Source organism: Rhododendron vialii, chromosome 12a, assembly GCF_030253575.1.
Source record: "Rhododendron vialii isolate Sample 1 chromosome 12a, ASM3025357v1".
Taxonomy (NCBI): Eukaryota; Viridiplantae; Streptophyta; class Magnoliopsida; order Ericales; family Ericaceae; genus Rhododendron; species Rhododendron vialii.
Genome location: NC_080568.1, coordinates 33734071 through 33759961, shown reverse-complemented (window position 1 = coordinate 33759961; position 25891 = coordinate 33734071). Strand labels below are relative to the sequence as shown.

Here is a 25891-nt window from a genome sequence, read left to right as displayed (position 1 = left end):
CTTTGTGTCCCTTTCTATTTTTGACCCCTAAGGGGAACCAACTAGGCCCAGGCTAGTAAGCAATACTAGTCCTGGCCTCAAACGGGTAAAATACGACAAACGTATGAGATGGACCTTGGCGCACGCCAGTATATATATGCCGTACGCCAGTCATGGCTGTACGAGCACTACTGGCGTGGGGATCATGGATCATCATTTCTGTTATCTCACATTTCTGTCAATCACCTTAGCATGCTAAATAACCAGTTTACTGCTTTCTGTATATTTAGAACTGTTTAGATGTGGTAGTTATTGCTTACTCACTGTCTATTCAAAAGGCCTCTGGGATCCTTCTGGTCATGTTCCAGAGCCCAGATGATGCAAAGCCGAGCACTGAATTAGGGTCAAACGTGCGCACGACAGTCCATGACTGGCGTACGACAGTTGAAACTAGGATCCAGTGTCTGGCCCTTACATTTTAGTTTAATCTTGGCTTCTTTTATGTCCCCACTCTATTTAGGGGGTTTCCTGTCTATTTTTATGGCTTCCAGTTATTTCATCTGTCTGTAACTATGTATTTTCTGCTATATTGACTGCGTGGTTTGCCCTGGGTGTGCGTTGGTCCCTTTCCAGAGCCCAGAGGGTTGCAAACAAAGACTGTGAAACCTGATAAGTGGAGTACGCCAGTCTATTTGTGGCGTGCGCAGGTTGTACCAGCATGCAGTGGCTCGGCCAGTGCATGCTGATGTGGATCCTGCTCATGTCCCTTCAGGGCAGCGTACTTCAACTCGTTCGGGTTATTCAGTGCTTGTTCTCAATCTATGTTTACTGTTGCAAGTAAATCATCCATAAACATTTTGTCACATAATTTGCAACTTGTTACAGCTTTAACCCCCATTAACTGTTCCCCCGCCCTAACTGGCTAAGAAAAATGATCAAATGAGAGAAAAATGCAAACACTTTACAAAAATGCCCAAGTAGAGACCGATCTCCGGATTGGGTGAGAGAGGTGCCATAAAACCCTTCCCCTCTCGTAACCTGGCTCCCGAACCTCAGATATCGAAGGTGACGATGGTCCAGTCTACAAGCCTTTTTCAAAATCAAATAAACGTGGCAAACGTTTTCTCGAGTTCGGTTCCTTGGGTGTTTTCACCGCTAAAACCCGAGTGGCGACTCTGAATCGAAGCATTTCGCCGCGCTCTTCGAAAAAGGGCCGCGCCCAATTTTTGCAAATGAAAATTTTCGAGCCGCGTGCCCACAGCCGGCGTTCACATTCCGCTCGCCTTCAAGCTGAATTTCGATGTCACCAACAATCAAGCCGAGTACGAGGCCTGCATCGTCGGAATGGAAGCCGCTATCGCTTTAGGAGTCGAGAAGCTCGAAATAATTGGGGATTCAAATTTGGTGGTTTCCTAAGCCAATGGAGATTGGAAGGTTCGTGAGAAAAAGCTGAAGCCTTATCACCAAGATTTGGAAGAACTGATTCCTCGCTTCAATAAGGTGACTTTCACCCATGTCCCACGCTTGAAGAATCAGTTCGCCGATGCTTTGGCGACTTTGGCTTCAATGATCGAACTTCCAATAGGTGTTAAGCTGCGGCCGATTGTGATTGAACAGAGGGATTTGCCTGCTTATGAGTATATCAACGCCATTGATGATGTCGATGATGGCCTACCATGGTACCATGACATTTGGAACTTTGTGGAGCGTGGGGAATTTCTTGCCGAGGCCACGAAGAAGGATCGGATTGCTTTGCAGAGGTTGGCTTCTCAGTACATCATCTGTGGGGGGAAACTGTATCGAAGGTCGCACTGCGGGATGCACAAGCTCTGTGTCAACGGCGTCGAAGCAATAAGGATAATGGAAAAGGTTCACGAGGGAGTCTGCGGGCCTCATATGAGCGGCGTCATGCTCGCTAGGAAGATCCTCAGGCAGGGTTATTACTGGTCCACAATGGAATCGCAATGCATCGACTACGTACGGCGCTGTTACAAATGCCAAATCCACGTGAACCTGTAACACGTCCCTCCATCTAAACTGTATGGCATGACTTCACCGTGGCCATTCTCTATTTGGGGCATCGATGTTATTGGGATGATCAGACCGTCTGCTTCGAACGGCCATAAGTTCATACTGGTGGCGATAGACTACTTTACCAAATGGGTCGAAGCCGAATCCTACAAAACACTGACAATGGTTCAGGTTGCTCAGTTCATTCGAAAGAACATCATCTATCGGTACGGAGTTCCTCAGGCATTTGTATCGGATAACGGAAGTCATTTCAAGGGAAGGGTCTTGGAACTCTTTGAGGAAGTCAGTATCGAGATCCACCATTCAACAACCTACCGTCCACAAACAAATGGAGCGGTCGAAGCTGCAAACAAGAATGTCAAGATGATCATCAAGAAAACCACCGAGTCTGCAAGAGATTGGCATGAGCAGTTGCCTCTCGCCCTTTGGGGGTACCGAACGTCTATCCGCACTTCAACTGGTGCAACTCCTTTCTCCTTAGTCTATGGGATGGAGGCAGTACTTCCCATCGAGCTTGAGGTACCGTCGCTGAGAATCATGGTTGAAAGTGGCCTTGAAGAATTTGAGTGGTTGAGCGGGAGGTTTGTCGAGCTGATGTTGTTTGGTGAAAGAAGGCTCTGGGCTTTGTATCATGTTCAAGGGTATCAGCGTCGAATCGCTCGCGCATTCAACAAAAAGGTGAAGTCCAGGGGTTTGGTCGAAGGAGACATGGTCACAAAGGAAATCCGGGCCCCAGTGTTTGATCCCCGCGGGAAATTCAAACCGAAGTGATCCGGGCCCTACATTATCAAGACCATCCTATCCGGGGGTGCTGCTAAGCTCATCGACCTCGACGGCAACGAATTCAACACCCTGGTCAACCTGGATCAACTCAAGCGTTACTATCCTTGAGAGATGCTCGTTGGGTCGAAAACCACAAGGGTGGGTGATTCCAAGCAAAAGTTAGAGCAGCCTGCTAGACCGAAAACCCAAGGAGGTGGTGCTAGGCAAAAATAAATAGGCAAAAATCGAAAGCTCGCTAGACCGAAAACCTGAAAAGGCTGTTCTAGGCAAAAGTTAGAGCGTAAAAGGAGAGGTAAAATACACGAGTGAACCTTAGCCTGAACTACGTTCTGACCTGATTCCTTGAAAAGGGATACGTAGGCAATCTCACCTTGAGATTCGGTCACATTCCATCAAAATTTCGATCCAGGTTCGACATTTTTGGGTTCACGTCGTGGCTTGGGAAGGTCGAGCACAAGTCAAAGGCTGCATTAAAGAGAATCAGAAAAGGGGAAACCCATCGTCTTTCAACTTTATTGCAAATTACTATTTCTAATACATAAGCTAGGCATAAAAGCCTTAAAACAGTTGAAGCATGAAAAACAGAACAAAATGCTTAGGAAGCCTAACGGCTCGCAGTTTATTCTAAGCATAGCAAAGTGGCCCAGAGTCAATCAATATTTTCCCTTGCATTCACATCCGCTCTCAGCCACTGCCTGTAGCGACCCTTCAGCCTTGTGGTAAATTCTGGCATCTCAGCCTGAAGGGCTCTAAGGCCCCAGCGCCTCTGGTAGCCGTTGAGTGTTTGAGCGTTGAAATTCGGGACACGGAAGTCCCCAGTGCTGATGCGGTGGTTCTCCTGGGAAGCGCCCAGCAGTCGCAGGACACGGCCGGGAATGTAGAAAGTGAAGCTCGACAGTCCCGCAATCACCATCCTGTCGAATCCATCAGAATGAATAGCCATATCCGGAAGGTCCAGCCAAGGGCACCTCCAAGCGATCTCGTCAGGCTGCATTTGCTGCATAAACTCGTACCAGCCTTCTATGTCCATGTCAGGGTAACGCATCTCCCTTTGATGAATCCTCTTCGGAAAGAGATTCCAGCCCGCCACCGGAGGGTGCAGTAGATTCAATTTGTCCGACAGCCACAGCTGCATGAGAGAAAAGACAAGTAAGAAGTCAGATAAAGCCTGAGCGAAAAGACAAGTAAGGAGCTAGGAAGCGGCCTGAATCGAGCGTCGAGGTAAAATGAGAACGTGTGAAAAATCGAAAAAAGGTGAGCTGAGTGAGGTTACTTGAAGCAAAAGCGGGCTCCCACTAAAAGCGGCCGACTGGCCCGTATACACCAAGTCCAAACCCAAGAGTGTCTCAGCCAGGACCAAAGGGATCACATTCCTTCGTGCCCCCATCTGGGCATCAACGCTCACAAGCGAAGGGCTGACCTGTTCGTGGGCGGCACAAGCAGATAGGCGGCAAGCAGGCAAATTACCAAGGCGAAGCGGCGGCGTGCTTGAGCTTCGTCGCTGTCCAAGTCGCCGTCTGGACTGTACATCTCAATCAGGCGCAGGATGTTCATTTGGCCGCCCTCAAGGATAGCGCTCGCCAAACCTCGGGAGATATTGAGCGAGCTGGGAAGCAGTTTGGGCATACTCGCCTGATAAGGCGGAACAACAAGCGTAAGGGACGAGAAGGTCCGGAGGTACGCCTGGAATTCCTCGACGGTCGGGCACATCTCCTCATCGCCAAAGCGAAAGACATGGACGTCAGGATCCCAGAATCTGAGGGCAGCCCATAGGAGCGCTGGGCGGAGCGGCACATGTCGAAGGAAACGGAACGAAGCAAGGCCGTGATATTGGAAGTTGAGCCAGTCGACGCTTAGAAATTGCGCCAACCAGGGCCTAAGCAAAGTTGGGAGGGGGTTATCCATGGAAAATGTTGAAGTATACTGAGGAAAAGAGGAAGCAGAGCAAGCCGTGGAGGCCTCAATGTAATCCCTCTGCTTTATAGGCCTTGGCCTTTCCATTCCATTACCAATGAATCATTCAAACACCATGCTAGCTTCCAAACCATGCACCTGCAAAGGACACTGCCTTCTGGGAGCTCAGAAACCGTGTGGGGGTAAAAACAAAGTGGCCCCTGAAAAAGGACAGTTGGTCAGTCAAGTGGATCTGGCGTTCAGAAACCTGGCGTACGGGCCTCAATTTCTGGCGTACGCCAGTAAGGTGCACCAGAAACCAGTTTGCAGCAGCTACTGCCTCCGCATGGTCGTTTTCAATTTCGGGGCTGGCTTTGGCCATTTGTTGGTTCCTACAAGTCACAAATGTCATTTGGAACTATGGCAAGGCGTCAAATTCCAAAAGCCACGCCCGATGACGATTCCGGACCCTCGGTGGCCCGTTTCGAGCCAAAATCAAGGATACAGGAGGTCAAATCTCGTTTCAGGGGCTCTTGCCAAGTTTTGTCATACCATACATGTTACATAGGCCTTGTGTGACTATATGGGGGTGTCGATTTCAGTCCGGGACCATATCAAGTCATCTTTTGCGTCTTATGTCCATTTTTGTGGCATTTTTTAGCTTTTCCTTGGTTTTTCCCTCGCACCGGGGCAGTTCTACCAGTTTTGATGGCTCGTGCAAGTCATCGTGCACCTATGCTATCTTTCAAAAGGGTCAGTTTCCTTCCCCGGGGAGAATCTCGGAGTTTGGCCTGCTAATGCCCAAATTCCCCGTATCCTCCGCGTGTCTGGGATACGTGTCGTGTCCTGGGGCTTTTCTGTCCATCATTTCTCCGAGCTAAGTCGATCGTGTACATATGAAAAGTGTCTTTTGTCGATTCAGAACATTTGTCAATGCATGTTAGATATTAGCGGATGGTTTGTTATTTTTCCTTAACCAAGTCTCATCAAAGCAAAAGGAAAACAATAGACAGAAAATGCATAAGTCATATACTACTGTGCCAAAACATAACGGTAGAAATGTATCAAGCATCAAAATGGTGCAACGGCCCGGGCAAAACTAAAAGTATCAGGGCACACTCGCCCAATGGTCAAAAGGCACGCAGGCCCTATCCAAAGTATCCAAGTATCTGCTCAAAAGTGTCAAAGTATCAGCAAAATAAACTAAGGCTCAGTGGTAGCCCTCATTCGTCAAAAAGGTCCTCGTCGCCGTCGTCCTCCTCGCTCTCCTCCAACTCTGGAGGGTCCATCCGGAACCTGGGGTGGCTCGCCGAGTCAGAGCCGCTGCTGAGGGACGTCCCCTTCTCTTCCTCTTCCTCTTCTTCTTCCTCTTCTCTCCTCTTCTTCTGTGAGGGTCCCTCGGCAAGCCTCTTCTTGGCAGGCCTCTTCCTCAGCTCTCGCCGGAACTGGAGCTCCTCGCTAGCTGGAGTGATCTGCACTCCCCGTTCTACCCTCGCCGCTGGCCGAGAGGAGCTCGGTGCTACCTTCTTCGGCGGAGGAGGCCGCACACTCTTCCTCCTAGGAGCCGCCCTAGCATGTCCCTGCATGGTCATTCAAGTCATTTAGCATACATTGTGCATATTGTATATGTTGAAATGTTAAGTGCAGGAAACTTTGAAAGCAATTCTATCCAAAAAAGAACGGAAGGTTATACCTCAGGCTGCGCAGCGGGAGCTAGAGCTGGCGGAGGGTAGTGCAACTGCAAAGAGGCGCCGCCAGCTATCTTGTGGAACTCCTTCTCCATGGCCTTCATCAACCGAGCCGCCTCCCGTACCCACTCCATCGGGGCCTGTGATACAATTTTGGGCCAAATCAGAATACAAACCAGATATACATGCCAAAAGTAAAATGCAGAAACTACAAAGGAATTAAGAGTATCATACCGGTCCTGTGATCTCTGCCATCTCTGCCCGGGCAGGCTCAAACCGAACTATGGCCTCCTCTCCTTCTGCATCCCGCACTGCTAGAGTCCAGGAAAGCCGAGGCAGCCCAGTCGCTGTGGCATAGTCGCGCCTCTCTCTCGGCCGAGCTGCCCTGCTCTCCCAGCTCCGTCTCTCCTCGCCAGCCTCTAGTGCCTCGCCCTGCACGGCGATATGCTCCAAGACCCCAAGTGGCCTCGCCAAGCGCTGCCTCCGATAGACGGCATAATCACGCTCGGGCCTTAGAAAAGCAGCAAGGCCGGCCGGAACAGTAAAGCGTCGCAACTCAGCCAAGGTGTACTTCTCTGTGTGAGAAGCGTGAGGAGGAAGTGGCCCAGGAACCTGGAACTCAAGAGAGCCCAGTGACTGCCGTGTCACCCAGGTACCACCGCCACCCGAAGGCAGACTCCAACAACACCCGGCTCGCTGTCACCACCCTGCTCCGTGCTAGGTACTCAGGCTCAGGCTTTGTATTGCTCCATGGGTTCCACTCTACCTGCAAGACAGTTGCGCAGATTCAAAGGCATCAGCGACAGCATTAAAGCAATTCCAAGGGCAGAATAATCAGTTTGACGTGTTGCTTACCTGAGTACCAGACAGCTCGTCAAGGTACGACCGGAAGGCTAGGAGGCTCCCTCTCGACTTCTTTTTGCCGCTGTACATGGGGCCCCAGATCATGGCACGAGGGAGCATCCTCAGGTTCGGGCACTTGTTCTCTGGTGGGTACATTTTCAGCACCTCGTAAGCCCACAGCTGCAAATGGTCAGACAATCAAAGCATCATAATGCAATTCATAAGCAAATCAAAGACAAGTAGAAGAAAGAGAAAGCAGGAAAATGAAATACAAGCTGTGTTTATTACCTCCCACACTCTCCAGTAGCCGGCTGTCGCCTTCTTCCCTCGTGAGAACTCTCCCATGAAGCCATAGCAGGTGCCCAGAGCTGCTCCTCCCCAGTCAAACCTCGAAGCTGTGCTCAAGTCATAGATAGCCGGCAAATAGGACAGGTGCACCGTGGACCGCTTGTTCGGGTATAGCGTAGCCCCGAACAAATACAGCAAGTAGGCCCTCGCCATCTGCTCCGCCTCCAACTCCGAGTGTAACGACCCTGAATTTTGGTCAATGAAAATTTCGTTAAATATTTGAATTTTATTTGAATTACTTATTTTCTCTCGAGTGGCTATACGATTTCTTGTTAATCTTCGTCATAGTTAGATTTTAGTCATTGTTTAACTCTCGACTAGAAACCCTACTTGACCAATTTAGTTAGTTTCTAACCGACTACTTGGAGGAACCGAGCGACCGACTTACCTAGTTACTAGATGAACCTTTTGGACTTTTTGAAACTTTTGAACCTTTTGCCTTTATCCATTGGTCCATATGATTAGGGTAATTTTTGTCCATTGGACAATAAACTTTTTTTTAAAAGTACATGTAGTCTTTTCAAAATTTTATTTTAATAAAAGGTACTTGTACTCCTTTTATCCATTGGTTATTAACTGCAAGGGGAATTATTATCCATTGGGTAATAACCGCTAGGGAAGTTAGTAACCCTTGGGTAATAAAGTCTTTTGACCAAATAAAGTACCAATGTGACTAGGGAACCTTCCAATAAAGTTGATTTGACTAGTCAACCTTTTCAATCCTAGAAATTTCTTATTTATTTCCTTTTATTAATTTGGTTTTATTCTTTGTCCATTGGACAATTAAAGTTAGGGGAACTATTATCCATTGAATAATAGAAACCCAATTCTTTATATTAAAAGGGTTTAATGAAAGATTTGAACAAAATACTATTATAGACTTTTATAAAAATTCTTTAAAGTACTTTTTGATTATTTTACTATAAAAGTTTCCTAGTAGCTATTATCCATTGGACAATAAATGTTAGGAGGTCTATTATCCATTGGGTAAAAGAGTTATTCTTTCAACTAGTCATTTTTCCTAAATTCCCATGTGATGAAGTACCAATATTTTAATTTGAAAGTACTTATTAGCCTTAGTAGCCTTAAAGCCTAAATTTTCCTAAGTACTCTTTTATTATTTTGTATTAGGGTTTTGTACCCAATTGGATTAATTTATTGGGGAGTTGATCTTCCTAGAGTACATTAGTACACATGTGCTTATTTATTTGGAAATCTTAGCCCTTAAGTTTCTTTGATTCAAAAGTACCAAAAGTACCTTTTGTTTATTATAATCTTGTACTTTCTTATTCTTTCTTACTTATGTGTGTGTGTGTGTGTGTATATATATATATATATATATATATTTATTTATTTATTTATTTATGTGTAGTACTTGGGTGGGAGAGAAAGAGAGAGAGAGAGGGAGAGAGAGGCCGAGAAAGAGAGGAGAGAGAGGCCGAGAGAGAGGGAAATGAGAGAGAGAGCCGAGAGAGGAGAGAGAGAGAGAGAGTTTTTTTGGTACTTGACTTGATCTTCTTCATCCTTCCATGATCTTTCCTATCTTTCAAATCCTTGGTGAATCTTTTTCCTAACCAAACTTAACTCCCCATTTGTACTTCCATGCTTTGTTTAAGACCAAATCTTGTACCCTTGTCTCCTCCTTTCCAAACAAATCTTCCTTAAAGGACAAATCTTAGCCATGCAAGCCTACCATTTAGCCTAACCTAGCCATGCAAGCCTAGCAATTAGACTTTGACCTTCCATGAGTGTTTGACAAGTGTCAAAATTTGAAGTATGGTGAGAGAGGGGGGGGCCAGCCATGAGAGGGAGGGAGAGCCCAATGTTTTGCCTATAAATAGAGCCATTCCCATGTCATTTGAACTCACACCTTCACCTAGCAACTTCTCTCTCTAGAAAAATTATGTTCTTTCTTTGTTGAGTAGTTCTTGAGTTCTTCAAGAAACTCAACCTAAGCCGCCACTAAACCGCCACCCGACCACCCTTCGATCCATAAAGTAGAGTAGTTTTAGTCAAGAAGAAGTTTCGAAAGAAACTTTTCTCTTTCGAAGCTCCCGAAGGCCTACCGTAGGAAGTTACTCCGTCCGACAGCCGACTTGCCTTTCGTAGTCGTCACTACCGCCAAGAAGTAAGGTAGAGTCCCTAGTCCACTAACTCAACGTATAACGTAGAACTGTATGTTGGAACGTATAAGTAGGATTCCTTGTCCCCTAACTCTACGTATATGTAGTTATCCTTATCTTCCATCCCAAGTATAAAGTAAGGAAATCCTTACTTACTTCCTATTTACTTACTTACTCAAGTATAACGTTGTTGTTACCTATTTACTTTAAGTATTCGTATTTTGATCTTTAGGATGGTTATGAGTATACGTATATGAGTTGCTTGTATTACTTATGGTATGTGATAAAGCATAAGTGATTTCACTCCAAAGACGTCTGTACATGTGGCGTTGTGCTTTGAATAAGCATAAGTGATACACTCCAAAGGCGTCCGTATATGTGGCGTTATGCAATAAGTAGTAATTGAGCGTGATGAGTAATATAGAATTGGATGATCTTGTTAGAATAGTTCATGCTTATTGTTGTCCTACCGCGGAGTCTTTGCATGTAACGAGACACGAGAATCGAGAAAGTAGAAATATGACACCTAGGGTGTGAGTAATGAAAGGAAATGTTTTTCGAGGAAGGAAATATTTTGAAACAACATAATGACCGATTTCGGGTGGCATTATGTGAGTTGTGTGTGTGCGTGTGTAAAAGACGTGTTTTGAAAAGGTTTTGAATTTTCGAAAACCGCAATGTGGCTGGACGTGGTAGCCCATTGTGTAGTGTGTGTTGAAAAACCCAATGAGAACCCGGCGCCGCGGAACCATTGTGAGGATACTTGGGAACCCGGCGTGGCGGAACCAAGGTTGGGTGTGTAGCTTGGTTATCCGCGGTACGGAGCCAATGCAAATATTTTTGTGTGCCAATGGGAACCTAGCGCGGCGGAACCATTGTGAGGATACTTGGGAACCCGACGCGGCGGAACCAAGGTTGGGTGTGTAGCTTGGTTATCCGCGGTACGGAGCCAATGCAAATATTTTTGTGTGCCAATGGGAACCCGGTGCGGCGGAACCATTGTGAGGATACTTGGGAACCCGGCGCGGCGAAACCAAGGCTGGGTGTGTAGCTTGGTTATCCGCGGTACGGAGCCAATGCAAATATTTTTGTGTGCCAATGGGAACCCGGCGCGGCGGAACCAAGGTTGGGTGTGTAGCTTGGTTATCCGCGGTACGGAACCAATGCAAATATTTTTGTGTGCCAATGAGAACCCGGCGCGGCGGAACCATTGTGAGGATACTTGGGAACCCGGCGTGGCGGAACCAAGGTTGGGTGTGTAGCTTGGTTATCCGCGGTACGGAGCCAATGCAAATGATTTTAAAAAAAATAAAAAGATTGGGTGTGTAAACAAATGATTTTGAAAGATTGTTTTGCAAATGAAATTGTTGACACAGTCTACGATGAGTCACGTAAGAGAAACATGAAACTCTTGGACACCCACGATAGATGATTAATGAATGTGGATGTGTCATTGATTAAACTGTGTATATACTTATCATGTGGAAATTGATGTTGTATTATAGCTTTGTTGGTAAGTTAAGGTTGGTGGGTAAGGTTTACCCTATTGAGCGTTGTAGCTCACGGTGTTGCCTTTTGGTGACCCTGACATATTATATTGGTGGCGACGCCGGTATAATGTGTCAGACGTTGTAGATGATCAAGATGAACAGTACGCCTTGGAGGCTTTGGAGCAGAGGAGCTGGCTAGGATGAAGAAGAAGGAGGAGCTGTAGTTAGGAACCTTAGAACCCCCTTCATTTGTGTAAATATTGAACTCTTGTGAGAGTATTTGTTGTAATAAGAGCCAGACTCCATTTGATGTTATCAATAAAATGTCCTTTTAACGTACCCAAAATTCGGGGCGTTACACCGAGCCCGGCTCTCTCCCATGCAAATACCGCTTGAACTGGTCATAGTGAACGGTCTCGGCCTTGCTCGTTGGTGCCTGCCCCAAGAACCACTCCAAAGCCCTGGGATCTCTGTAGACCTCCGAGTCAAACGGGATCGGCTCTCCTCCTACCCTCAAACTGGTGAGAGCTGCAAAGTCCGATGGAGTCACCGTCATCTCCCCAATTGGCAAGTGGAAGGTATTCGAGGAATCCCACCACCTCTCGGCCAGCGCTGTCAGCAGAGCGTGATCACTCTTCACGGCTGTCAACGTGAGGATAAGCGGTCGGAACCCTACAGCGTCAACTAAGGCCCTGACTCGCTCGGGCAACCCTCGGTACAACTCAAGTGAGCTCGCTGGACCTCCATGGCCCCGAGTGCTGGCTGCTCCTCTCTGCATACAAAGAAAGACAGCAAAAGAGGTTCATCAGCATCTGCAATTCAAAAAGTTGGTCGAATTCAGAATTTCAAAGGTAACTCTACAGTCGAAACAGGCATCATAAAGGTCGAACAAAACTACCGGGCACTCGTATTACTCTATCCAGTTCTACTATCAGTCGAATCATTTCAAGGGTATTTCTCAGCCAAGTGCCGAGCCACAAGACCTTATTTCTCTCGAGGCACACCTCTCAGTCGATTTCGCAAGCGTTCTGTTTATCAATATGGTCGATTCAAACTACGGGACACGCCATGCGGGCGTTCAACATGCCATGGCAATCTACATAGTCGAGTTCAAGTTCAAAGGACAGTCCTATTAGTCGAGGCCGCTTATGATTAATTCAAGTTTGACCCTAACGGTTTTGTCGAAGTCATGGGCATTATACAAGTCGTTTCAGTTGCGTCAAGTGTTCTATCATTCAAGTCAAGTTTCAAGGTCGAGGCATGCTGTTCAGATTCTACCCTCTCAGTCAAGCTACAAGTTCAGAATTTTGGCCTACATACATTACAAGTTATGCTACGCCAAGTTAAGCTACATATGGTTACGAATGACAAGGCATGCATATCAAAGTAAGTTCAAAGGAATACCTGTGCCCAATCCACGGACAGATGTCTCTACGGGTCTCTCAGTATAAGCTCCGTGTCATAGCTCTCCCGCAAAGGTGCGAGGCTATCAACCCCAGACGGAAAAAACAAGTGTGGCTCGGGCAACACGTATGCGGCCGCGTCAAACCTAGCACGGGGTGCCAGCTGTATGGACTCTGCGAGCGTCACTGCCCACTCAAAAGACCACACCTCCCCCTGAGCCTCCTCGGCCGCCTCAGTCTCGCTCACAAAGGCCTCCTCCTCGGCCCTGGCCCTCTCGGCCTCCTCTCTCAAGCGCTCCTCCTCCTGGGCCCTCTCAACCTGCCGGAGCCTATCCTCTCGCGCTGCCAACACTACAGCCACCACCCCTGGGTTCTCTCGGAGCAAGCGGCCGAGCTCCTCCTCCGACACGAATTTGGCGAAGTCACCCCGAGTGATGGGTACATGCACCGAAGACCCTACTGCAGGTCGGAACTCCACCTCCTCCACGGGTACCTCTCCGGATACTCCTTCCTCAACCACGGGAACCTTGCCCCTCGCCGGGTCCCTCGGTGGTGTCCCCGGTCGACCGCCCTCTTCACCACTACCACTGTCACCGACGCCGGCCCCAGCCAAACCCAAACCCGTGACCACTAAACCCTCTACACCACTGCTCGGATCCAATCGTCGAACCCGTGGACCCACTGATCCAGAAATAGCTGGCGTACGCACCACCTCACCGTGCGTACACCGCCTGTCACCACCACCTGCCTCTACTGCATGGACACTGCTGCCGTCGTCGCCACCTGCACCATCTGCACCGATGCTCGACGAGGCCCCTTCCGTCGTTTGATCGTCGATTCGTGGCCCCGGGGCCTCGATTTCACCCCTTGTTTGGTGCCTTGCTTCTCCGGCACCACCATTGCCGCCACCTTCGCCGGATTCAGCCATGGATGTAACAGGCTGCGCGGATAATGAAGGGAGATGGGAGATTTGGGGAAAGATGGAAGAGTTTGTGAAGTTTTGGGAAGTTTCTGAAGTTCAAAACCGACTGAGAGCGGTTTCGGAACGCATGAAGGAGCTTATTCGACGTATGGAACGTTTGGGCCGGGTTTGGACTGGATCTGGGCCGGTTCGACCAACGTTTCTGGCGTAAGCCAGTTTCTGATGCCGTACGCCACTATAGTTTGGGCCTCAGGCCCAACCCTTGTGCTAAGGCCGAACTTATCTCCAAATCAAAGCCCAAGGTGGCCCGATTCCACAATGGCTCGCATGAGGCCCATCCCCAAGCAGAGGTCCGTCCAAAATCAAATCAACAACGATCCGCTAGTCCAATTTCAAATCAACGACGATCCCCTCGTCCAATTTCAAATCAACGACGATCCACTCGTCCAATTTCAAATCAACGACGATCCACTCGTCTAAAATCAAATCAACGACGATCCACTCGTCCAATTTCAAATCAACGACGATCCACTCGTCCAATTTCAAATCAACGACGATCCACTCGTCTAAAATCAAATCAACGACGATCCACTCGTCCAATTTCAAATTAACGACGATCCACTCGTCTAAAATCAAATCAACGACGATCCACTCGCCCAATTTCAAATCAACGACGATCCGGTTGTCCAAAATCAAATCAACGACGATCTACTCGTCCAAAATCAAATCAACGACGATCCACTCGTCCAATTTCAAATCAACGGCGATCTACTCGTCCCAATTTCAAATCAAACAGGTTCTTCAAAACTCACGTATTCTGGATAGCCTTGAAGAGGGTGTCTAGAAAACCTTTGACGTACTTGTCTCCAGACAATGGTGCTTCAAGTGCCGTCAAAGGGGGGCTTCTGTAGACACCCCATTCTGGACTGTCCAGATAACGTTATTTGTCGATCTGTTATTTCCCCAATGATGATTTTAGTCGAAGACAGTCTGAGGATGATGGTGTGTTTGAGCTTTGAGCGTCCCGAACCTCTTTCAAACCCCTTGCAAACCCTTCAAACCAGAGCCAAACAGCCCCAGCAAAACCCAACTGGCTTATGCCAGTACCTTAATGACGTACGCCAGTTAACTGCCACGTGTCAGTCATCGACCGTTGACCCAGTTATTATTGGCGCACGCCAGTCAACATATGGCGCACGCCAGTCAAGCCCAGTCAAATCAACTTTATTCAGCCACATGGACGAGACTTTGGTGGCCACCCTGACGTCGGCCACAGTACCCCTGATGATTACATTCCGCAGGGACGTCCCCCTTCTCTCCTACACCCCCCATAGAGGCAAATCCCATGCATTTAATGCATGGGAGGCTCTCTTCTTGTTCCCACCAACCAAACAGGCCTTAGTCCAGCCTGATCTCAGCCTATCCCTCCTCTATAAATACCCCCCCTTGCATTCATTTGCAAGGGGTTAGAACATTATGAAGAAAAAGCTTTCTTCTCGTCTCTTCTTGCTCCCTATCTCTCTTCCCCCATTGAAAGAGAAAGGAAAACAACCCACTTCCATACACCCTATTGATATACAGTTACCATCTAAGCCTCCATCTCCAAGCCTTAAGCTTAATACCACCTTCAAACCTCCACACAAAAAGGTATACCACCTTTGTGTTCCTTTTTGTTTTCAACTCCTGAGGGGGACCAGTAAGGCCCAGGCTAGTAAGTGATACTAGTCTTGGCCTTAAACTGGTAAAATACAACAATCGTAAGAGATGGGACATGGCGCACGCCAGTACGCATATGCCGTACGCCAGTCATGGCAGTACGAGCACTACTGGCATGGGGATCATGGATTATCATTTCTGTTATCTTCCATTTCTGTCAATCACCTTAGCATGCTAAATAACCAGCTTACTGCTTTCTGTATATTTAGAGTTGCTTAGATGCTGTTGTTCATCCTTACTCTCTATCTGTTCAAAAAGGCCTCTGGGATCCTTCTGGTCGTGTTCCAGAGCCCAGATGATGCAAAGCCAAGCACTGGATTAGGGTCAATTTGGCGCACGGTTGTCCACAACTGGCGTACGGCAGGTTGCCCCAGGATCCAGTGGCTGGCCCTTGCATCTTAGTTTAATCTCAGCCTATTTTCTGTCCCCACACTGTTTTTGGGGTATTCTGTTTTCTTTCGTGGCTTGAAGCCATTTTATCTGGCTGTAACTGTATATATTTTGCTCTATTAATTGTGTGGTTTGTCCTGGGTGTGTGCTGGTCCCTTTCCAGAGCCCAGAGGATTGCAAACAAGGACTGTGGAACCTAATGAGTGGAGTATGCACACTATTTGTGGCGTGCACAGGTCCTACCTACGTGCACTGGTTGGACCAGTGCACGCTGATACGGAGCCTGTTCACGACCCTCTGGGGCAGCGTACCCCAACTTATTCAGGCTGCTCTCAGTGCTTGTTCTCAATCTATGTTTACTATTGCAAGTAAATCATCCATAAGCATTTTGTCACATAAATTGCAACTTGTTACATTTTTAAACCCCATTAACTGTTCCCCCGCCCTCACTGGCTAAAAAATGATCAAAAGAGAGAAAAATGCAAAATGTTTTACAAAAATGCCCGAGTAGAGACCGATCTCCGGATTGGGCGAGAGGGGTGCCGTAAAACCCTTCCCCTTTCGTAACCTGGCTCCCGAACCTCAGATATCGAAGGTGACGACGGTCCAGTCTACAAGCCTTTTTTTTCAAAATCAAACAAACGTGGCAAACGTTTTCGAGTTCGGTTCCTTGGGTGTTTCACCGCTAAAACCCGAGTGGCGACTCTGAATCGAAGCATTTCGCCGCGCTTTCCGAAAAAGGGCCACGCCCAAATTCTTGTAAACTTAAAATTTCCGGGGCGCGTGCCCACAGACGTTACTTATCTCCAGTCAATGGTACCCCAAGTGCCGTCAAAGGGGGACTACTGTAGACACTCCATTCTGGACCATCCAGATAGCGCTACCTTTTCGGTCTTTTAAATTGCCCCAATGATGATTAAAGGTCGAGAACAGTCTGAGGACGATGGTGTGTTTGAGCTTTGAGCATTCCGAACCTCATTTGAACCTCATTGTCAAGCCCTTCAAACCAGAACCAAACAGCCCCAGCAAAACCTAAACTAGCTTACGCCAGTATTATTCTGACGTACGCTAGTTAGCTGCCACGTGTCGGTTGTAGGGAGGTATTCCCGAGAACATACATCTAGTTGCCGAACACGTGATGTTTGGGAGCATGTGGTGAATACGACTGGACTTATCGCCGGGCAGTATGAAGAACAGCGATATGGAACAATGACATGTGAAGTCCTTGGTCCATGCAATCTGTTCGGCTGAATAAAGGCCAATGACATGACAAGTCACTGGTGTAAACTATCTGTTCGGCAGATAAGAGACATTCTGATTACGTTTGGACCAAGTTACATGTGAAGTCCTTGGTCCAGGTAGTCTGTTCGGCAACAAGGTCGCCGAACAAGGAAAGAACTCCAATAAATTGTTGGAGCATGGGGAACATTCTGGAAGAGTCCAGAAACAATGGTATTCCATTAAGGAATAAGATCCCAGGAATAAAGGATCTGGGAAAGATACCCAATGAGAATGGGATGTCTCGCCAGTAAAGGAAAAAGAATCCTAAAAGGACTCTTTTCTATTAAACTGATAAAGGAAACGAGAATCCTTGATATCCTGGGTTTCCTATACGAGTTGGGAATCCTATGGCAATAGGGATGCTTGGGCGCCAAGCATACGAATGTCTATATAAACAGAGTAAAACTAGAGGTAAAAGGTACGCAATACTTTGCATTCTTGCTTTCCTACTGATAATTAGGGTTTAGTTGCTAGTACGTGATACTAACAAAGGCATCGAAGGGCCTTTGCCACGAGAGGCAGAGGTGCGCTCACCCCCTGTCTATTTTGCAGATTAGGGTTCCGACGACGAATTAGGGTTCCGGTGAAGAGGCACGAGAAAGCCGTTGCAATCTAGTTGATCAGAAGGCATCAATTGTTTTCATCCCTCTACAATTGGCGCCGTCTGTGGGAAACGAACGAGTTCCCTTTTGAAAAATAAGAACAATGGAAGAAGATCCAGCTACACCATTTAGTACGAAGGACCAGTTGGGTGGGGGAAGAGATAAATCCCCACCAGGCGCACCGAGAAAGCCTACTGGAAGACATAACAGAGGTAGCTCCAAAGAAAAAGGAGACAAAACTGCTACTGGCTCCACGAGAAGGAGTAGGTCACATCGAAGGGATGAGTCAGACATCCGTTCAAGAAGTATACGCGATGACAATGATCTCCTAGATATAAAGAGAGGAGAAATCGAGGAGTATGCTCGTTTGATTAAGAAACGAGAGTATGAGATACAGGAGTTGCAGCGGATACGAGAGCACCCAGAAGATTTTGGACTCTCTCGTAGGCATTCCCCAAGAGATGGAAGGACGCTGGTAGTCCATAAGCAGACCCATTCACGAAGAAGAAGGAGCAGAAGTCCTGTTATAGGGCGTTATGAGGCTTCTCCACGAAAAAGGGGAAGAAGAAGTAAAAGCCGAACACCCGAGAGAAAGGCTTCTTCACGAAAAGGGAGGAGCAGAGACAGAAGTTCCACCCCCGAAGAGGAGGGAACTAGGAAGCATCATCGAGACAGGTACGAGAGACCTGATGCTGATTGGGTCAAGGCTTCGGCCCACAAGTCGAAAGAGTAAGAGGATGGGACAGTAACAGCACGAGAAGCAGCACGCAAGGCCCTGAGTAATATTGCAGCCTCCCCCTTTACAAAAAGGCTACAAGAAGCGAGATTGCCGAGCAGAGTGAAGCACGGAGCGTTCGTACTTTATGAGACAAATACGGACCCCGTGGCTCACATACAGCATTATCAACAGGCCATGTTTATGCATGAAGGGGATGATTCCATCTTGTGCAAGATGTTTCCCTCCAGTCTTGGCAAGGTGGCTTTATCCTGGTTTCATAAGTTGGCCCCACGATCCATACGAGGATGGAGGCAGTTGGCCGAGGAATTCATTGCTCGGTTCTTGACGAGCAGAAAGGCCCCAAAGACATTTGAGAGTCTTTCCACCATGAAACAGGAGGAGAACGAGCAGATCAGGGATTATGCAAAGAAGTACTGGGAAACTTTCAATGAGATTGAAAGTTGCAGTGAGGAGTACGCGATTGCTACCTTCAAGACTGGTTTGCCTGTTCGGGGAGAGCTGCGCCGATCATTGAATAAACATCCAGTAGCCACTTTGGCTAAATTGATGGAACGAATAGAGCAACATGCCAGAATGGAGGATGACATACTCCGTGAGGATGGCAGGACAGTTGCCGAACAGCCAAAGGCACCTGCCAAAAAAGTGGATAAGCCAGAGCCCAAGACTTATACAGAGAGAAGGGAATATGGGCAGGCTAAGAAAGAGCCGTACAAAGATAAGCAAGCTCCTGACCCAAAAGCTTTCTTTTCTATCACTACGGTTTAGAAGGAACCAATATACAGGATTCTTTATCGAATAAAGAATCAGCCATATTTCAAGTGGCCCCCAAGTTTAGGCGGAGACAAAGATGCAAAACGTGCTACGAATCAGCACTGCAGCTATCACAAAGATTGGGGCCATATGACTGAGGACTGTGAGATATATAAGAGGCACCTTGATGACTTGGTCTCTCGGGGCTATCTCAAGGAGTTTATCCAGGAGGACCCTAAGGAGAAAGGGAAGGCAATGGAGCTGGGTTACGAGCAAAACCCTAAAGGTGTGATCCATATGATACATGGGTTGGCTGCACCTTATACGAGGAGTGAGGTGAGGCTGTTGCAAAGACAGGTCAAACACGATCAGCACGTGACGCGATTGGGAAACAAGAGAGGGCGAGAGACTGATGTATGCAATGGGAGCTTGGCATTCAGTGATGATGACTTGGGGGAGGTCCAAATACCCCATAACGATGCATTGGTCGTAACCCTACGAGTTGGGGAATATGACATTGAAAGAATTCTAGTGGACTCGGGTAGTTGTACAGAGGTATTGTACTACGATGCGTTCAAGAAACTAGGGCTGGCACAAACAGACTTAGAGCAGTCTACAATGCCTCTCATTGGGTTTGGTGCAGGAGTAGTCTGGCCCCTTGGGAAGGTAACGTTACCTGTTCGGGCTGGGTCAGTTGTGTTGAGAACAGATTTTCTGGTGGTCGATGTCCCATCTTCCTATAACGCGATTATAGGGAGGACGTGGTTGCACAAGATGAGAGCAGTCTCCTCGACTTATCACCAGATGGTGAAATTCCCAGGTTCAAATGGGATTGAAGTCCTTAAAGGCAACCAGAATGTGGCACAACAATGTTTGATTTCTATCATCAAAACAGCTCCAAAGTGTGGGCACGCGCCCCGAAAATCGCTCGATCTTTGGGTTCCCTTTTTAAAGACTGAGCGCGGCCCATTTTGGAAAAAGCGCGGCGAAACGCCTTGATTCAGAGTCGCCACTCGGGTTTTAGCGGTGAAAACACCCAAGGAACCGAACTCGAAAACGTTTTTTGCCACGTTTGTTTGATTTTGAAAAGGCGTAGACCGGTCCGTCGTCACCTTCGATATCTGAGGTTCGGGAGCTAGGTTATGAGAGGGGAAGGGTTTTATGGCACCCCTCTCGCCCAATCCGGAGATCGGTCTCTACTCAGGCATTTTATAAAGCATTTGCATTTTTCTCTCATTTTATCATTTTTTTAGCCAGTTAGGGCGGGGGAACAGTTAATGGGGGCGAAAGCGGTAACAAATTGCAGTTTATGTGACAAAATGCCTATGAATGATTTGATTGCGATGCTAAGTATAGATTGAGAACAAGCACTGAGCATCCCGAGCAAACTGCAGTACGCTGTCACAAGGTGACGTGAGCAGATTCTGCCAGCATGCACTGGTCGAGCCACTGCATGGTGATACAACCTGCGCACGCCACATATAAACTGGCGTACTCCACTTGTTGGATCTCTCAGTCTTTGTTTGCAACCCTCTGGGCTCTGGAAAAGGACCAGCGCACACCCAGGGCAAACCACGCAGTTTAATATAGCAGAATATACACAGTCACAGGCAAAACGAATGGCTTTAGGCCATGAAAGAAAGCAGAACACCCCAAAACAGTGTGGGACAAAAGATAGGCCTAGCTTACGCTTCAGATGCAAGGGCCAGTCACTGGACCCAGAAGCCTACTGCCGTACGCCAGTATATTACTGCCGTACGCCACTTTGCCTTTGATTCCAGTGTTTGGCTTTGCATCATCTGGGTTCTGGAACATGACCAGAAGGATCCCAGAGGCCTTTACATGACAGAGATGAAAAAGAGAGGATATTACCACTAAACAGTTCTAAATATGGAAAGCAGTAAACCGGTTATTAGCATGCTAAGGTGATCGACAGAAAGATAAAACAAAAGGAATGACGATCCATGATCCCCACGCCAGTTGTGCTCGTACTGCCACGACTGGCGTACGGCATGTAGGAACTGGCGTGCGCCAAGTATCGTCGCATACGATTGTTGTATTTTTACCAGTTCAAGGCCAGGACTAGTATTGTTTACCAGCCTGGGCCTTGCTGGTTCCCCTCAGGGGCCGAAAACAGAAAGGAATGCAAAGGTGGTATACCTTTTGGGTGTTGAAGTTTGAAGGTGGTTTAGAGCCTAGAGGTTGAAGATGGATGTTGTATGGTGACTGGGTATCAGTGGAGGTATGTGGAAGTGGGCTTCTTTCCTTTCTCTTTCAATGGAAGAAGAAGAGAGAAAGCAAGAAAGGAGGAAGAAGAGAGAACTTTTCTTCTTAATGAGGCCAACCCCTTGCAAATGAATGCAAGGGGGGTATTTATAGAGGGGGAGTGACTGAGATCAGTCTGGTCTAAGGCCTTGTTTGGCTGTTTAAGGTAAGGTTGGAGCCTCCCATGCATTAAATGCATGGGACTTGCCTTGATGGGGGGTGTAGGAGAGAGGGGGAACAGGCCTGGCCGATATAATCATCAGGGACACTGTGGCCGACGTCAGGGTGGCACAAAAGTCCCGCCCAAGTTGCTGAATAAAGTTGATTTGACTGGGTTTGACTGGCGTGCGCCAGTAAAAGATGGGCCACTGGTCGATGACTGACACGTGGCAGGTGACTGGCGTACGCCTCCAGGACACTGGCGTATGCCAATTGGGTTTTGCTGGGGCTATTTGGCTCTGGTTTGAAGGGTTTGAAAGGTGTTTTGAGAGAGGTTCGGGACGCTCCAAGCTCAACCACACCTTTGTCCTTAAACTGTTTTCGACTAAGATCATCATTGGGGAAATAAAAAGATTGACAAATAACGCTATCTGGACAGTCCAGAATGGGGTGTCTACAGAAGCCCCCCTTTGACGGCACTTGAAGCACCATTGACTGGAGACAAGTAACGTCAAAGGTTTCCTAGACACCCTCTTCAAGGCTATCCAGAATGCAAGAATTTTGAAGAACCTGTTTGATTTGACGCTGGGGCGGATAGACCGCCGCTTTTGCTGTTTTTGATAGACAGATCACAGAAATGTGGACTCTCCTGGGGAATGATCCTTTTGCAGAAGCATCGACTCTGTTGGGGAAAGCAGATTGTGGGACGGATAGATCGCCGTTGATTTGAAATTGGACGGATAGATCGTCGTTGATTTGAAATTGGACGAGAGGATCGTCGTTGATTTGAATTTGGACGGATAGATCGTCGTTGATTTGAAATTGGACGAGAGGATCGTCGTTGATTTGAAATTGGACGAGAGGATCGTCGTTGATTTGAAATTGGACGGATAGATCGTCGTTGATTTGAAATTGGACGAGAGGATCCTCGTTGATTTGAAATTGGACGAGAAGATCGTCGTTGATTTGAAATTGGACGGATAGATCGTCGTTGATTTGAAATTGGACGGATAGATCGTCGTTGATTTGAATTTGGACGGATAGATCATCGTTGATTTGAAATTGGACGAGAGGATCGTCGTTGATTTGAAATAGATCGTCGTTGATTTGAAATTGGACGAGAGGATCGTCGTTGATTTGAAATTGGACGGATAGATCGTCGTTGATTTGAAATTGGACGGATAGATCGTCGCTGATTGGACGGATAGATCGTCGTTGATTTGAAATTGGACGAGCCCCTGCTTGGGGACGGGCCCAAAAACTTCTCAGAGTAGGTCGGGCCTTCACTTGGAGAATAAATTCTGGCACGGGACACGAATTGGGCCTGAGGCCCACAAAATACTGGCGTACGGTACTAAATAGCTTCACTGAGATCCGAGCCCAGATCCGAACCCAGACCCGGCCCAATCGCCCCATACGTCGTCTTAACAGTTACAGAAGGCCAGGAATCGCCATTCCTTCAGTTTTTCGAAATCCCAAACATCAACAACTCCTTCAAACCTTCAATCTCTCACTCACATCTTCCATTCTTCTCAAAATCCACATTTCCACACTCATTCATGGCGGAACCCAATGGTGGAGGCGGCAATGGCGGTGACAGAGGTGGTGAGGACGAGGTTCGGCCAAGAGGCGAGCCCGAGAGCCCTCAAATCGACGATCAAACACTAGGCGAAGCCCCGTCGGCGATCGGTGCAGAGGTTTCTAGGGGTTTGAGCGGTGGCGATGGCCATGCAGCAGGGGTTGGCGGCGGCGATGGGTGGCGTACGCCAGGAGCAGAGGGGCGTACGCCAGGTGTTCCTGGGTCAGTGGGCCCACGGGTTGAGCGATTGGACCCACGGAGTGGCGTAGAGGGTGTTGTGATCACTGGCCTCGGCTCGGTGGGGGCCAGCAGTACCGGTGGTGGCGGTAGTGGTGAAGTTGGTGATGATGGTGGAGATGGTGGTCGACCGGGGACTCCACCGAGGGATCCGGCGAGGGGTAAGGCTCCTGCAGTTGAGGAGGGTGCATCCGGTGAGGTACCCATGGAAGAAGTGGCGTTCCGGCCAGCAGTGGGCTCTTCGGCTCATGTCCCCATCACTCGGGGCGATTTTGCGGAGTTCGTGTCCGAGGAGGAACTCGGCCGGCTGCTCCGGGAGAACCCGGGGGTGGTGGCTGCTGTGTCGGCTACGCGGGAGGAAAGGGCCCGGCAGGTTGAGCGGGCGCAGGAGGAGGAGCGCCTGAGGGAGGAGGCCGAGAGGGCCAGGGCCGAAGAGGAGGCCTTTGTGAGCGAGACCGGGGCAGCAGAGGAGGCTCAGGGGGAGGTGTGGTCGTTTGAGCGAGCAGTGACGCTCGTAGAGTCCGCCCGGCTGGCGCCCCGCTGTCAGTTTGACGCGGCTACGTACGCTCCGCCCGAGCCACACCTGTTTATACCGTCCGGGGTCGAGAGCCTCGCGCCTTTGAGGGGGAGTTATGACGCCGAGCTGATACTGAGGGACCCGCAGAGGCACTTGTCAGTGGACTGGGCACAGGTATTCCTTTGAACTTTTCCTTTGATATGCATGTCTTATCATTTGAATCCAAAGGTAGTTTTGAACTGTCGTAGCGTAGCTCGTAATGCATGTAGATTGGAACCTCGATTGTAACCTGACTGAGAAAATGGAACCTTGAATAATATGCCTCGACGCAGAAACTCGACTTGAATGGTAGAACAATCGAAGTAGTTGAATCGACTTGCAGGATGCCCCATAACTTTGAGGAAACGGTTAGCGCCAGATTAGAATCGGCCATAAGTGGCTTTGATCAATAAGACTATCCTTTGAACTTGAACTCGACTAAGTAGAATGATCTGACGGACGCCCGGATGGCGTGCCCAATAGCTTGAATCGACCATATTGATAAACTGAATACTTGTAAAATCGACCGAGAGGTGTGCCTTTGAATTGATTCGACTGATAGCAGAACTGGATAGGAGGACACAAGTGCCCGGTAGCTTTTGTTCGACCCTTATGATACCTGTTTCGACTGTAGAGTTACTCTTTGATATTCTGAATTCGACTAACGGCTTGGATTGCAATTTATTGATGAAACTCTTTCTATTGTCTGTCTTTGTTGTGCAGAGGGGGGCGGCCAGCACTCGGGGCCACGGAGGTCCGGCGAGTTCGCTTGAGTTGTACAGGAGCTTGCCCGAGCGTGTCAGGGCCTTGGTTGACACTGCAGGGTTCCGGCCGTTTATCCTCACGTTGACGGCCGTGAAAAGCAACCACGCTCTGCTGACAGCGTTGGCCGAGAGGTGGTGGGATTCCTCAAATACCTTCCACTTGCCGATTGGGGAGATGACAGTGACCCCGTCCGACTTCGCAGCGCTCACAGGCTTGAGGGTAGGTGGAGAGCCTATCCCATTTGACTCAGAGATTTACAGGGATCCGGCGGCTCTGACGTGGTTTTTAGGGCAGGCGCCGGCGGGTGAGGCGGAGACCGTCCATTATGACCAGTTCAAGCGGTATTTGCACGGGAGGGAGCCGGAGTCAGAGTTGGAGGCGGAGCAGATGGCGAGGGCCTACTTGTTATACTTGTTCGGGGCTACCCTGTACCCGAACAAGCGATCCACAGTGCACCTGTCCTACTTACCGGCCCTCCATGACTTAGGCGCAGCTTCGAGGTTTGACTGGGGAGGAGCTGCCTTGGGCACCTGCTATGGCTTTATGGGGGCGTTCTCTCGTGGGAAGAAGGCTACAGCCGGCTACTGGAGGGTGTGGGAGGTAAGAAACAAAGACTGTCATTTACTTACCGCTTTTCCCTTTATTGCACTTGTACTTTGATTTGCATATGAGTTGTATCTTGCCGCTTTGACTGTTTTACCGCTTGCAGCTATGGGCCTACGAGGTGCTGAAGATGTACCCTCCGGAGAACAAGTGCCCGAACCTGAGGATGCTCCCCCGTGCCATGATTTGGGGTCCTATGTATAGCGGGAAGAAGAAGTCAAGAGGGAGCCTCCTAGCTTTCCGGACCTACCTTGACGAGCTGTCTGGCACCCAGGTATGCAACATGTTGAATTTGATCATTATACCCGCAGAATTGCTTTAATGCTGTCGCTGATACTTTACAAACTGTGCCATTGCCCTGCAGGTGGATTGGAACCCTTGGAGCGGCGCTGAGCCTGAGCCTGAGTACCTGGCGGAGAGTAGGGTGGTGACTGCGAGCCGGGTGCTTTTGGAGTCGGCCTTCGGGTGGCGGTGGTACCTGGGTGACCGGGTGACACGGCAATCACTAGGCGCTCTTGACTTTCAGGTGCCTGGGCCACTGCCTCCCCACGCTTCCCACACGGACAAGTACACCCTGGCTGAGCTGAGGCAGTTCACTGTTCCGACCGGGCTGGCTGCTTTTCTGAGGCCTGAGCGTGACTACGCCGTATACCGGAGGCAGCACCTGGCGAGGCCGCTCGGCGTGCTGGAGCATGTCGCCGTGCGGAGTGAGGCGCTTGAGGCTGGCGAGGAGAGGCGGAGCCGGG

The 25891-nt window shown here is 48.6% G+C and overlaps 1 protein-coding gene across 1 annotated transcript; it reads left to right on the top strand.

The window, feature by feature from the left end:
- The first annotated feature begins 22964 nt into the window (after positions 1-22964).
- Positions 22965-24432, top strand: LOC131309695 (uncharacterized). Its single transcript, XM_058336292.1, has 2 exons — positions 22965-23594; positions 24412-24432. The coding sequence occupies exons 1-2, from the start codon at positions 22965-22967 to the stop codon at positions 24430-24432; spliced, it is 651 nt and encodes a 216-aa protein (XP_058192275.1).
- The last annotated feature ends 1459 nt before the right edge of the window (positions 24433-25891 follow it).

What these genes read in the sequence shown, in the direction of transcription:
- LOC131309695 (XM_058336292.1), top strand. Translation starts at nt 22,965, where the DNA reads ATGGCGGAACCCAATGGTGGAGGCGGCAATGGCGGTGACAGAGGTGGT. An exon ending in GGGAGGAAAGGGCCCGGCAG is followed by an intron (nt 23,595 to 24,411) that starts GTTGAGCGGGCG and finishes TTTCGACTGTAG; the next exon opens with AGTTACTCTTTGATATTCTG.